Source organism: Nanorana parkeri, unplaced genomic scaffold, assembly GCF_000935625.1.
Source record: "Nanorana parkeri isolate BGI_ZX_2015 unplaced genomic scaffold, ASM93562v1 scaffold2005, whole genome shotgun sequence".
NCBI classification, from domain to species: domain Eukaryota; kingdom Metazoa; phylum Chordata; class Amphibia; order Anura; family Dicroglossidae; genus Nanorana; species Nanorana parkeri.
In genome coordinates this window covers 46,631-61,018 of record NW_017308273.1, presented here as the reverse complement: position 1 = coordinate 61,018, position 14,388 = coordinate 46,631, and the positions used below count along the sequence as shown (strand labels likewise).

Genomic DNA, 14,388 nt, shown 5'->3' with positions numbered 1-14,388 from the left:
GGAAAATCCATGCAAGCACAGGGAGTACCCAGAGGAAATCCATGCAAGCACAGGGAGTACCCAGAGGAAATCCATGCAAGCACAGGGAGTACCCGGGGGGAAATCCATGCAAGCACAGGGAGTACCTGGGGGAAAATCCATGCAAGCACAGGGAGTACCCGGGGGGAAATCCATGCAAACACAGGGAGTACCTGGTGGAAAATCCATGCAAGCACAGGGAGAACATGCAAACTCCTTGCAGATAGTGATCTGGCTGGGATCCAAACCAGGGACCCCTAGTGCTGCGAGGCAGCAGCACTAACCAACATGCCACTTTGCTTCTCTTTCCACCCCATCCAATCAGAGAATCAATGCCTTGTATTCATTGTATTAATTGAGAAAAAATACAAGGCATACTCTGAGTGGTGGCAATGCCAAACAAGCGACTCCCTGTGTTCAGTGTTCAGGGGAATCTGCTGGAGTCATAGCCAGAAGATCCCAACTATCACTGTATGTAGAGTAGACTGCTACAGTGATTTGCTGCATCCCCAGTGGCCATCGAGACATCAGATCAGGATACATACATCGAGCCAAGCTGGACCAACGTAGGTGTGCAAATAACGTACATCATGGGGGTTCAGCTGGCAATGTCAGAAGAGAGTTTCCCCTTAAAGGAGAACTATATCGAGAAGTGAGCGAACACATACCGGCGTTCGCTCACCTCTCGATCCTATCACGGCTCTCTGCCGTGACAGGGGAGGGGCTGGATTCCCCCCTCCCCGCTCCGATCCTCCAGCGCTGCCTGGCGGAGGGGGCGGGGTACATCTGGCTCTGCCTCTAGATAGGCAGAGCCAGCTGTCACTCACGCCGGTGGGCGGATCCAGACATAATTATCGGGATCCGTTTCAGTTGCGGCGTCTCAGTATACCGCGAGCAGCAACTCCCTATATACTGAGCCTAGGGTGACAGGAGGACGCTAGTTTGTGTCCTCCCGTTACCCTTAGGAGAACTATGGGGAAAAGCCCTGACCCCATAGTTCTCCTTTAATGATCTCTAAGTTTATACCAAGGACACAATTTTAGTTTTTTGTCAGTGGAACCAATCCTCTGCCATTACAAACTATAGAAACGTTCCAGGACGACGCCGTCCCTTACCTGCTGCCCCAACGCCCTCATCTCGATCTCAGCCGTGCATTTGCTTATGATGAAGGGCACTTCTTCTGGGAAGTATCTCGGGAAATTGCAGAAGTCCACACCGAATAAAGGCACTTTGTTGGGCAGTTTATTGTGACCGCATTTGATGAGCAAACCTTCCAGACATTTCTTGTGACAAGTCATATAGCACTATAAAGAGAAGAGCAACAAAATGACCAATAACTCAGCTGAAGGCGACAAAACCGGCACTATAGAGAGCTCGCTGCCCCGTGACATGTACAGTTTGGTAGTCACTGCAGGGCTTGAGAAGTTGGGATTTTGTTTTAATAAAGAACGTTTGTATTGGACTGGTGAGAAGTAGTGATGGGCTCGACATTCGAGCCGAGCGTGAGTTCGACTCAAACTTCGGCAGTTCGTGCGTGCGGCGAACACACAAACTGTCAGGGCGTTCGGCAGGCTGTTCGCCCCGCCGAGCGCCCCACAAGGCGCTGTGCCGTGTGAGCCCTGATTGGCACCACAGGTCAGGTGCAAGGCTTTGCCCAATCAGGGCACCGAGAACTATGAGAGCCACGATTGGGCAAAGTCAAGATGGCTTTGCCAAATCATCATCATCTTGGAGAACCCTGATGTCTCCATAAAGAGGACCTGTCACATCTCTTTGCTATCACATAGGGGGACTTCTTATCCCCCTATGTGATAACAATAAAGTTAAGTGGAAAAAAAAAATAGGCAAAAAATTAAAGTTGCAAAAAATTTAAGTCACACGTGAAAAAGAATAAAAAAAATGTTTTCAAAGTCCCCACCCATACATTCATGCGTGCAAACGCGCGTCGGGTGCGATAACGACGATTGCGTCCATTGCGTCGCACATGTTACATATCGCCGCGAACGTCGCAGTGAGAGCAATAATTTTAGGGCCATCAATCACCGATAACACTAAACTGATGAGCAGTAAAAGCTTTTAAAGCGTCGCCTATGGCCGCCAATTTTGGGTATGGTAGTGTTTTACGATTTCTCGGACACCCGCAATTTTAAGGCTTGACATGTTTGGTGTCTATTTACCCGATGTGACCCCGTCTTTTATATTTTACCAAAAAATTGGGTAAGAATACATGTATTATAACATAATGTTTAAAAAAAAAACTTTTTTTGTTTTAAAATTCAGTCAAAGTACCGCAGCGCTGAACACTGAAAAATGGGCGGGACAGGAAGGGGGTGTAACACCGCGGTCAGCAAGTGGTTAATGTACCCTGTAATAAATTTGGCTGGTAAAATAAAGATTTATACAAATCATTAAAAATGATATAAAACAAGTTAATCTGACCAAAAACCGTTATAGTTTCTGCCTCTCACCTCCTCACACTCCACACCAGAGACCATGAAACCTTCACACTCCCTACACTTGGTCGGCACTCTGGTACGTCGAAGTCGGTGGCTTTGGGCGGCTGGTGACATGACGGAGCTCGGCAGCGGGAAGCCGTTCTCAGACGCGGCGTCAACAGAGTCTGCGCAATCACAAAAGGAATTTGGTTAGAAAAGTGACATCATTAGCTGAGTATGACGGTCTGGTCATCACGCCACTTACCAACGTCCTCTGCGTGAAAGGAATCTCGTTCATCTGGGTCATCAGAAGACATGGTCCCCGTGGAAGAGGCCTTGGCAACTTTTTTGATAAAGTGGACTGCATGGATTAGAATAACACAGGACGGGTTACTGAGGCATTTCTGGGACTGAGCGCAGCACAATATGGACTCCACGTTCCGGTCATTAGAAGGATCTTTTCACGTTGACTGGCTGTATAGACCCCAAGCATAGGACGAACAAGTTTCAGAGGTGCAGAGGTTCTGGACACAGAACACTTCTAGAGAGTATCTGAAGAGTTTTCCCTGGAGAGGTCCAGAGAGCGTGCCCTGGGGGTACATCTGTGATTCTGGGATCTGACTTTGTCCTAAAAGTCAAGGTTCTTCCAGATGCCCACCAAAGAGAAGCAATACAAAATCTTCTCTGCTGATCTGCTGTTGGTACCACTGAGAGTCCAGCAAGTTCCTCAAGGACTTTGAACATTGGAGAATCATTGGATCACCTTTGCAGTGGTAGGTTGACATGCGTATCCCTTAATGCAAGATATTTGCTAGGGACCTAAGCCACAATTCCCTACCCACTGCTTCGGACCTGAAGCAGAATTTGAACTGGGCTATGGACATTCAAATATGTGTATATTTATAACAAGCAGTGAATCCGCTTTAAAGGAAGCCCTCACTGACCTGTGTGGCTGCAGACACTGTGAAGTAATTTATCCTCAAATGTCACAATAGAAGTAGTCAGGTCTCAGCACTCTGCTCCCTCCCCTCTTTGTGTGTTCTTGCTCTGTGCCTACAATAATTGGAAGGTTGGCAGGCTATCAACTCACTGCCTGGAAAAGAGCTGAGCTACTGAGAGAAACAAATGAGAAACTGAGAAGCTTCAGCTACAAGCTTTGAGAAGAAATTATTCCATGGTGGTTGCAGCTACAAAGGTAAGTGAGGGCTTTTTTTTTAAGTTTGTTTACCTCTTGTTAATAAGATGCAAATATTTGGATGCTCATATCCTGGCCACAGTTCTACTTTAGAGTCCAACTCCACCCTTGCTCCAGAGGGAATGTCCATACTGGTCTGAGCTCACAGGAAGTGGGTTACATGTCACTGGTTGGAGTTTGGCTTTAATGAACCAGAACTGTGAAAGTTCCCCTACAGCTTCCCACACTTCTACCTTATGTATATAACATCACCAGCCCTCATACACTATATTTGCCATTAAAGTTCATGTACGTGTAAAGGCGTCCCAATACTTTTGGCAATATGGTGTATAAGCCATTTTTACACCCAACCCCCGGAACACCTATAACACACCAGGGGCCCAGGTTCAAACACCGCAAACCCAACTAACCCCTTGTTTAGGATCCGGTTGGTACCCCTAATAAGTTAAATCTAGAGCTCCTGCAAGCATCCTTAATACCTACAAGTTATCCTGTTTTTTCTAGTAAATTGCTAAAATGCCTTAAGTAACTGTAGCCAAGTAGCTTGTAGTCCCTTTGCTTGGGGCAACCTGGGCTTCCCCCGAGATTGAATAGCCTAGCTAATATACTGCTAATATACTGTACTGCTATAGCCTGGGCTAATAGCATTACAGTAATATTATTGTTGCCTCTTAAATCTCATCACCTGGGCTCTCTATTGGCGATTCCAGCGACCTGGGCTCACTGCTGCCTCCAATACTTTCAGAGTCATTGGGAAAACTCTTGCTTCCCCATGAGCCTCGTTCACCTAAAAAGAAAAGAGACAATGACTTGTATCCTTTAACACTGTGCACTGGGAGTTATTTTAAGGTGTACCTTAACCTTTAAGGACAAATATATGAAAATGTCACCTGCAGACATCCTTGTCATATCATCGGTCTTGACACACAGGTCAGACAAAGAAGAAGACACTCTGACCAGCTGCACGGCATTCTTCCTTTTGCCACCCGGGGATGACCTGTACAATAAAGACTGGGCTGGTTAGATCTTCGGATAGTATGGCAGAGCAAGCAGATATTTATAGAGTGGAAATTGTCCATTGGAGAATTGAATGTGATTGCAGACACCCCAAACACACATGCCATGTACTAGGTTTACCAAGTTGTACCAGAACAGCTGGTAGTGGTTCCTCACGGGATCTTCCCCCTGATTCCAGTCAGTCACTCTCTCTAGATTCCCTGCCCCCCTGAGATTATAAATAATAGTGCGGTACTGGTTCTGCCGGTGCAAGATCCTCCATCAAAACCAGCCTGTCTGTAACCCACCAGCTGAGAACCAATGGTCTAGAGCAGTGGTTCTCAACTCGTGTAACCTCAGGACCTGCATTTGTCCTTGGTCAATAAGTTGCGACCCAAGTCTCACTGCAATGTAATGCAAAGCATTGCAGTACCGTGCGTTCCGGTGCGGCCGATCGAACTGTGGGTTGGAGGTGCATTTGGGGTGCCATTCAAAAGATCCACCCAGTCTCCATAACTTACGAGAACTGGAGTAGATCCTCAGCGTTGGGTCCAGTGTGGGCTGTTGTAATCTCCATCCATATGTGCAATGCTTGTACAGCACCCTTTGTGTGCCTTGTAGAGGTGCCAGGAGCCAGAATGTGACATCACTCTGGTCCAGGCACCTCTACAGGACAAGTGAGTAAGCTGTACGTATGGATGGATCTCCCTCCCGGCCATGGCCCCAGCCCATCCCACTTCAAGCTGACACTCGGCACCAGGCAGCATATTTTGAATGGCTGTTTGGCTCAAGAACCAGCAGTGCTGCAAAAGGGGGAGGCTGAGGAAGGCACGCGGTGACCCACTGAACATGGGGTCGCGACCCACTTTTGGGTCACGACCCACCAGTTGAGAACCAAGGGTCTAGAGGACAAGCCTATAGTGGAATGGGAGAATAGGTGCACACTTAGCTATGTGACATGACGACGACAACTCTCACACACGTCAGTGTACATCACTTTACTATACTACTATACTACTATAGATGGCATGCTGGCGGGTTTATAACAGTCACAGCATAATTCTAATCTTCCTCTTGTATGCTGCAATCTAACTATCCATGTATGTCTGGGTTTATAGTAGCCCTCCTGGTAACAACCTTTGTCTTGTCCTGGCCATGAACCTGTTCCACCTATCACCAGTCTGTTTTGTCACCTGTCCTAACTCTAGCTTAAGACCCAACTAAATGGTGCCTGGGGTGCAACCAACATCGACCCAAAGCTGAAACATCAATTTGGTGAGGTCTGATCCCTCCCCCATGTTTAGGTATTGGGCTTCTCCCCAGCTATAATGTCCAGCACTCTCCCTAAGTGTCCGGCGACATCACCTCTGGCCTGCAGGGATGTACTCCTGGAAGGAGAATTTTTCCGGCTCAGTATGCTTGCGTGGCAGGCTCACGATGAACTGAAGATATCGGTCTCCAGCTTCATAAGGCTCACAAGTGTTGAGCAGGTGTCCGTAGCCTTCGGGGATAGATGCACACTGTGTTCCCTTCGTACGCATCAGATTCTGGGTCACCTGTGAGGAGAAAAGAACATAAAATAATGATGGTCAGCTTGGCGCCAAAATGGAACCGGCATTCAGCATACAACATGTAAAAGGAGCGGCGCAGAAAAACTCTGATATATAATAAAAATTTCGATGAACCCCCATAAGAACATAGATGAATATCCCCTTTCTTTACAATAAAGAGAAGACCCCCCTAACATCTTCTGGCCACACCTTAACTATATTTTGTGTCAAAATTGTTTGTTAGCTTTGGATGAGTTTACAAATATTAATTGCGAATACCACAGAAAACCATCTACAGATATTAATACTAATGCTGAAGCTCCCAGATCCGAATGGCATTATGGATCCAAATGTACAAATTGCATTCGGGAGCTCCAGAAAGCAATACGGATCTGGGAGCCATATACATATATTACTAAAGCTCCTAGTAATATATGGCTCCTAGACCCGAATGGCATTTGGGACCCCGAATTTCCAAATTGCATTGGGGAGCTCCCTAATGCCATTCGGGTCTGGAAGCCATATACATATATTACTAAAGCTCCTACCGTGTTTCCCCGAAAGTAAGACCTACCCCGATAGTAAGACCTAGCGCTATCTTCAGTGATTTCTGTAATATAAGACCTACACCGAAAATAAGACCTAGTTCGGTGGTAGGTCTTATATTGCAGAAATCCGCTAGGTAGCGGCACATAAACTGAATTTTAGCCGGCCGCAGCTCTCGCCCTACGGAATGTCGTATTTCGGATTAAAAAAAAAACTACCATCAACTCCAATATATTAACAAAAGGTATTTTTGCTTTTTGACTTCATCATAACGAATGTTCGTAACGGAACGAAAATACGTTAACGGAATTTCGTATTTCCTTCCTATATTGTAATGCAACTCTCAGCAGCAGCGGATCCGAATTTCGTATTTCGGATAAAAAAAATCTTGTCATGTTGTTCAACCTCATTTACAGGGGTAATATTAGTTTCGGTTTCAACGAAATTCGGATCCGAAATTCGTTAACGGAATTTCGTATTTCGGATATAATTCGGAAACTGCAATTCGGATTTCGGATGCTTCCGAATTTACGTATTTCAGGAAATTCGTACGAATTTTGATTCGTAACAAAACTAATCGCACATGTCTACTCCCTAATGCCATTCGGGTCTGGGAGTCTCAGCTTTAGTAATATATGTATATGGCTCCTAGACCCGAATGGCATTCGGGATCCAAATTTCCAAATTGCATTGGGGAGCTCCCTAATGCCATTCGGGTCTGGAAGCCATATACATAAATTACTAAAGCTGAGACTCCCAGACCCGAATGGCATTCAGGAGCTCCCGAACGCAATTCAGAAATTCGGAATGCCATTGGGGTCTGGGAGGACGCGGCCGTATGCCGCCCTACGCTCATCCAAACTGCACATCCGTGCGGGTGTCCATGCTCGGACGCAGACAGGATACATCCTGTCTCCGTACGAGTAAAGACACCCGCACTGATGTGCAGGGCGGGTGAGCGTAGGGCGGCATACGGCCGCGTCCTCCTATAGACAAGAACAGGCTGCTGCGTACAATCACACGCAGCACCTGTCCTTCCCGGGAGCGGCCCGATACGGCCGTGCACGCCGCACGGATCTGTAGGGGCCGACACTTAGCAGTGTGAATGAGGACCTTAGATGTCCTTGTTCTCTGCTTTTTCTCTGCTTTTATCTTCCAGCCAACTGTGAGCTCACCTAGAGATCCCGCATTTACTGTATGAAGGGATATCATAGGCGCTTTCTTTGCTATAGCTGTGCATAGAACTTGGTTTGGATCTGTAGTCAATTTTATCAGTCGACAGAAGGAAAGTGGAAATAACAGGACCCGTGATTACCCCAGGATATCTCTAAAAGGACAGCAGGAGAAAGGAACATGTTGAAAAGTCATATTTGCAAACTCACTCAATTAGCCTGGAAATATTGAGAATTGTTTTTAGAAGAACACATATTGTGATAAGTATCCGTCTTGTTTTACACATTTTGCTCCTTGAGAAAGGAAACGTACAGAATGGCTGTTCCTATACTCCAGTCAGCCGGTTGGGGGTATGACCGGGGACCAAGTCGAGTTCTTTCAAATCAAAAGTGAGGTCAATGACCTGGTTATGCTGTATGGAAGGGGTGCCGTGATGGCAAGTCTGGCTAAATAGAAATATTTATTTGTTGTACAGTTTTAAATTTTTTTGGAACTCGCTGCCACAAGCAGTGGTATCAGCAGAGAGTATTGAATCATTCAAAAATCAATTAGATACCTTCCACAGAGACCGTAACATACAGGGGGACAGGTACTCTTAAAGGTGGTGAGCGAACACATACCGGCGTTCGCTCACCTCTCGATCCTGTCACGGCTCTCTGCCGTGACAGGGGAGGGGCTGGATTCCCCTCTCCCAGCGCTGACTGGCGGAACGGACGGGGAGGGGGCGGGTACAGCTGGCTCTGCCTCTAGATAGGCAGACCAGCTGTCGGTCACGCAGCTGGGCGGATCCCGGCATAATTGTCGGGATCCGCTTCATATTGTCCGGATTCCGCGGTATACTGAGCCTAGGGTAACGGGAGGACACTAGTTTGTGTCCTCCCGTTACCCTAAGGAGAACTATGGGGAAAAGCCTTAACCCCATAGCTCTCCTTTAAGAGCCTAGGACCACGCAGGGACTCATATACTTACATACACACACTACACTTACACATAAAGGTTGAACTCGATGGACCCGTGTCTTTATCCAACCTCAAATACTATGTAACTATGTACAGTAATGTAGTTCTTATATACCCGGCCTGTCCAAAAAAAAAGTAACCACCTGGATTTAGTTAAGCAGATAAGTCAGAGCCTTCCATTGGATAATAGGTTTTGGTTCAGAAACATTATGACCCAAAAAAATTAGGTCAGCTGCGTCCCTGAAAATACTGAATGTATCAATGGATTTTTTCTTCCCTGGTGGCACATTGGGAATATTCCAAGATGGCAATGCCAGGATCCATCGGGCTCAGATTGTGAAAGAGTGGTTGAGGGAGCATGAGACATCATTGTCACACATGGATTGGCCACCACAGAGTCCAGACCTGAACCCCATTGAGAATCTTTGGGATGTTCCGGAGAAGATTTTACACAGAGGTCCGACTGTCCCATCTTTACTACAAGATCTTGGTGAAAAATGAAATACAACTCTGGACGGAAATAAATGTTGTGACATTGTATAAGGTTATGGAAACTATGTCAGGACGAATGTGTGTTGTAATCAAAGCTAAAGGCGGTCCAACAAAATATTAGAGTGTTGGCCCGTGTATATGCATCTCCATGGTATGATCCCTTTGAGCTTACGTTTAAAGGAGAACTATGGGGTAAATGTTTTTCCCCATAGTTCTCCTAAGGGTCACGGGAGGACACAAACTAGCGGCCTCCCCTGACCCAAAGCTCAGTATATAGTGAGCTACAGCTCATGGTTTTCTGAGACCGCCGCAGCCGACATGGATCCTGACATTACTGTCGAGATCCACCCAGCTGCATGATTGACAGCTGGCTCTGCCTATCTAGAGGCAGAGCCAGCTGTGACCGCCCCCTCCCCCGTCCGTTCCGCCAGTCAGCGCTGGAGGATCGGAGCGGGAAGGGGGAATCCCTGCAGGGAGCCATGAGTGACAGTCACTGCTCTCTGCAGGGACAGGATCGAGACGTGAGCGAGCGACGGTATGTGTCTGCTCACTTCCCGATCTATTGAGCTGACGTGTAACAGTTCCATTGTCACACGTCGGCTCGAACTATGAGGAGGAGTGATTTTCACTCACCTCATAGTTCTCCTTTAAAGACTATTTACTTTAGAAAAAAATGATATGTAAATGTTACCTCTTTCAGCACCTGGTCCCCCTGGTTAATGAGTTTCCTGATGTGGGATATAATTCTCTGGCGGACCTTCTCCTGCTGCTCACTCCGGCAGTTTGCTTCGGACACACAGGATCGGTAGAGGACCTCAGCCTCTTGCGCCTGCGATGAAAACATAACAAAGCTTTAGTTAGAGAGCCACCAATACATGTGACCAATATAGAGAATTTTCAGAGCAATGGTGGACTGTTGATTTAGACCAGGTTGTGGTTTCTTTTCTAACACCCCTAAAAAGCAACAGTGGTCCTCTTAAACCTGACTTGTTTCCTCCTTAAGCTTCTGCAGCCCAAGCCAATTCATTCAAATATAATGAAATGATGAAGGAACTTTTTTAACTGAATGTGTGGTCCTCATTGAGGTTCTGTAGATGAAATCTGACACGGAGACATCTTCCACAAAATTAGGGCTTCAAAAGGTGATGTTAGTTATATATTGCTGGTATAGAAAATAAGCTTAGGCAACAACGTTGAACTTTATTCAGCTGTGAAGGAAACCCACTACGTCAATTAAAAGACGTCCAGAGGGCTGTTTCCCTCTTTCCAACCATCCTCTGTATCTTCAAGCTCCAAATAATGTGCGTCTCCTGCCCCAATACCCTGATACTGCAGCTGCACTATGAATCTAAGATGACCAGGCCACCTAGATATGACAGCCAATTATCAATACCTTGGGGAACGCCTAGCAAGTACTTCTGATATCAGAATTGCTTGTTATGAGAGAGATTTCTGTGCATGACCTGGCCAATCCAAGCACCAAGGGCAGTGCTAATTGTATTGTCATTGCTTGAGTCCATCGTTGAGTCACTCAAGAACAAGTGGTAGTAATACAGAAGATGGTCAGATGTCTCCTTGTCAATTAGTTGTGGTGTTGACCTGGCAGGTACACAGACCTGGGATAATATATCCAACAGATATCCATGCATGCCCACAGCTGACTCCCAGTAGGGATTTTCATTGGGTTCCACTAAGCTGGGGATTTATCAGATACCAATGGTTCCACTTTTTAAGCAGTTGCACTGTTTATTTTTGTGATCTGAGGAGGAGAAAAAGGTTTCCATATTACGCCTCAGCATACCCAAAATCACAGTGATAGACTCTGGTTGGGTGATACATCCAGCCCCCCCTTTTTTTTTTATCCCTTGAGAACTCCAGCGGCAAGGTTCTCCTCCTTGAATTCATAGCTTTGTCCCATCTCCTTGCTACGCAGCCTCAAGGCCTCCTGCTGCAGCACTGCAAAGTACCTTAGAGTTGTGAGAAGCCCTTTGGCATTGTATTCAAATGGCACCATACAAACACTAAAATACAGGTTCTAAGGCATGCTTTTATTTAAGTGGAAAGCTTCTTTTCACCATCTTTGTGGATATACAAGATCAGTCTCTTGCAATGTTTCTTCCAAGCATCAACACATTACCCTAATTGACACCAGCTGGGGCAAGGATCCCTAAAGGTGGCCATACACTGTACAACCATTGCAAGACCTTAGTCTTGCGATGGTTGTAAAGTGATTAATAAAAAAACGTACGATCTGCCCATCTTGGACAGGCAGATCGTACACTCGATCATCGCAAGCTGCGCCCCTCTGAGGGGCGTGCTTCCGATGACCGCAATGCTGAACGGGCAACACCGGCCCGTTCGGCATTTGTCTCCCGAGCACCGTTCAAACCAGCCGAAAATCGTACGGTTTTCTAGCGTGCTCCTTAGACAAAAGATGTGCGACCGTACAGTAGAAACGGTCGCACGTCGCCGTTCACACTGCGCGATTCTCGTACGTTCGCGGGATTTCCCGCGATTCTCGTACGAGAATCGAGCAGTGTATGGGCACCTTTAAGAAGACCCAACACACAACTTATGGAACAAATACACTGCCTGGCCAAAAATAAAAATAAAACGCCACCTGGATTTAACTAAGCAAATAGGTCAGAGCTTTCCATTGGATAATTCGTTTAGGTTCAGCAACGGTGTGTGCCCAAGGAATGAGTTCAGCTGCCGACCTGAATATACTGAATGACCAGGTTTTTCCATCAATAGATTTTTTCTTCCCTGATGGCACATTGGGCATATTCCAAGATGACAATGCCAGGATCCATCGGGCTCAGATTGTGAAAGAGACATCATTGTCGCACATGGATTGGCCAGCACAGAGTCCAGACCTGAACCCCATTGAGAATCTTTGAGATGTTCTGGAGAAGATTTTACACAGAGCTTCGACTCTCCCATCATCACTACAAGATCTTGGGGAAAAATGAATGCAACTCTGGATGGAAATAAACGCTGTTACATTGTATAAGCTTATCAAAACGATGCCACGGCGCATCCCCCTTCTGCCAATCCCTCCACTGGCTTCCACTCGCCCAGAGGATAAAATTCAAAATATTAACAGTCACTTATAAAGCCATCCACAACTCTGCCCCCGGATATATCTCCAACCTTGTCTCAAAATATCACCCCAACCATCCACTCTGCTCTTCCCAAGACCTCCTGCTTTCCAGCTCCCTTTTCCACTCCTCCCTTTCTCACCTCCAGGACTTCTCTAGAGTCTCTCCCATCCTCTGGAACTCTTTACCCCAACCTGTCCGTCTATCTCCCACCTTGACTGCCTTTAGGCGTTCCCTAAATAAAGACTCATCTCTTCAGGGAAGCCGATCCCACCTCAACCTAACCGCTCAACCATCACGTTCTCAAACAATTCCTCTCCCCGCGTCCCTGTGCCAATCGTGGATGTGGGCGGGCGGGGAGGAGGTGCGGCGTGGATGCGGGCGGGCGGGTCTGGCAGCGGAGAGCGTGAGGTGGGGAAAAGGTGCGGCGCGCAGCGTGTGTGGAGCCGTGAACAGGGCCAACTGATCGGAAGCCGATTAATCGATTATTGAAAAAGTTGACAACTTTTTCAATAATCGATTATAATCGATTATGTCGATTAGTTGTTGCAGCCCTAGCCGTAATCAAAGCTAAACGCGGTCCAATGAAATGTTAGAGTGTTTTTTGGGGCCAGGCGGTGTATTTGTATGGAGGTCGTGTTTACTGAATCTCACGAACAGGCGTCAATGTCAGATATCACCGAGCTGGCAAACCATCTGTATTGCATTTGCTGAACGCACTTCATAAGCTGCGTGCAACTAAACGCCACACCAGTTCTGAATGATGAAGATCCTCAAAGTGCTGGAGATCAGCAGCTGATGGCAAGGGTGATCATAGACACTAGAGGGCTGCTGTCCAACCGTGACAGCCCATACTAGGTGCATTCAAAACGTGACTAAATAGGAATCATACATATAACATTACTTAAAGGGATTTTTATGACACCCACTAACACATTACATGTAATAGATAGGACAGAATGTAACCCATGAGTCACTAGGAACATGCCAAAACCTTTTCCGACTGACTAATATAAGACCTGAAGCCATAACACCTCTCGTATAACGAGCAAAGAATTCTAACACCCTCAAACATGCCAGAGCCTATCCTCAGTGCTTGTGAATAATGCTTAGTGAACAAGGAGCCCTGCGATCGAATGCACCACATAAAAGATAATGATAAGGAATGACTTTTATGTGGTGCATCGCAGTTCTACATGCAGGTTACACTTCCACATTTATTCCATACATCTAAGGCCTCACTCACACTGCTAAGAGCCGGGCCGCACACATCCGATTCAGTTTAGTTTTCCAACGAAATTTGGACGGGATCCAAAATTGGGAAACGGAAATTCGGATTCGGACACCTTTGGATGCATTGGGATTGGGAAATTCGGATGTGTTCGAATGTCCGAATTTTGATTCAGAACGATTTTGATTCGCACGTGTCTAGTCTCTAGTTGTGGGGAATCTATGTATTCTGAACAGGTTCAGATCTTATGCCTGGTGAGATATCTGGGACCCATGAGAAGGTGTCCTCCACCACCAAAGCCATTAAGAGCCGTCTTCCATCCTGAGGGCTCACAATCTAAAAGGGAGGGTCAAGAATTATAGAGTATATGGACTTAAACTGAAGGAGGCCCTGACCCGTCTCGTGGTAACAAAGATTGGATCAATGCTTTCTGGTGTACTTTTGGTCCTACCTTGGTCTGGGCCTCCTCTCGGGATCTCCTGCGTTTCTCCAGCAGTTTACTGGCACTTCCTTGGTGGCCTCCCATGTTCTGCTCCTCCTCAACCTTGGCACTTAGCTGCTTGGCTTTCTCCAGGTCTTCGCAGCGTTGTACGTATTGTTGCCGAGCCTTGCGCAGTGAGCTCAGGGTGTCTGACTGTGAAGGAAAAACAAATGTAAGCCTGGTACAGAACTTACCTTTACAATGCTGGGGG

At 46.6% G+C, this 14,388-nt stretch overlaps 1 protein-coding gene across 1 annotated transcript in view; it reads right to left on the bottom strand.

Moving 5' to 3' along the window:
- The window catches only part of GMIP (GEM interacting protein), a 68,658-nt gene that overhangs the window by 15,877 nt on the left and 38,393 nt on the right, over nucleotides 1–14,388 (bottom strand). The window contains exons 9-16 of the mRNA XM_018572338.1: nucleotides 14,148–14,330; nucleotides 10,056–10,193; nucleotides 6,010–6,200; nucleotides 4,539–4,645; nucleotides 4,334–4,435; nucleotides 2,719–2,814; nucleotides 2,487–2,638; nucleotides 1,134–1,322 (exon numbers count right to left, since the gene is read on the bottom strand). Of these exons, the coding sequence (XP_018427840.1) occupies nucleotides 1,134–1,322; nucleotides 2,487–2,638; nucleotides 2,719–2,814; nucleotides 4,334–4,435; nucleotides 4,539–4,645; nucleotides 6,010–6,200; nucleotides 10,056–10,193; nucleotides 14,148–14,330 (1,158 nt within the window). The remainder of the gene's footprint in view (nucleotides 1–1,133; nucleotides 1,323–2,486; nucleotides 2,639–2,718; nucleotides 2,815–4,333; nucleotides 4,436–4,538; nucleotides 4,646–6,009; nucleotides 6,201–10,055; nucleotides 10,194–14,147; nucleotides 14,331–14,388) is intronic.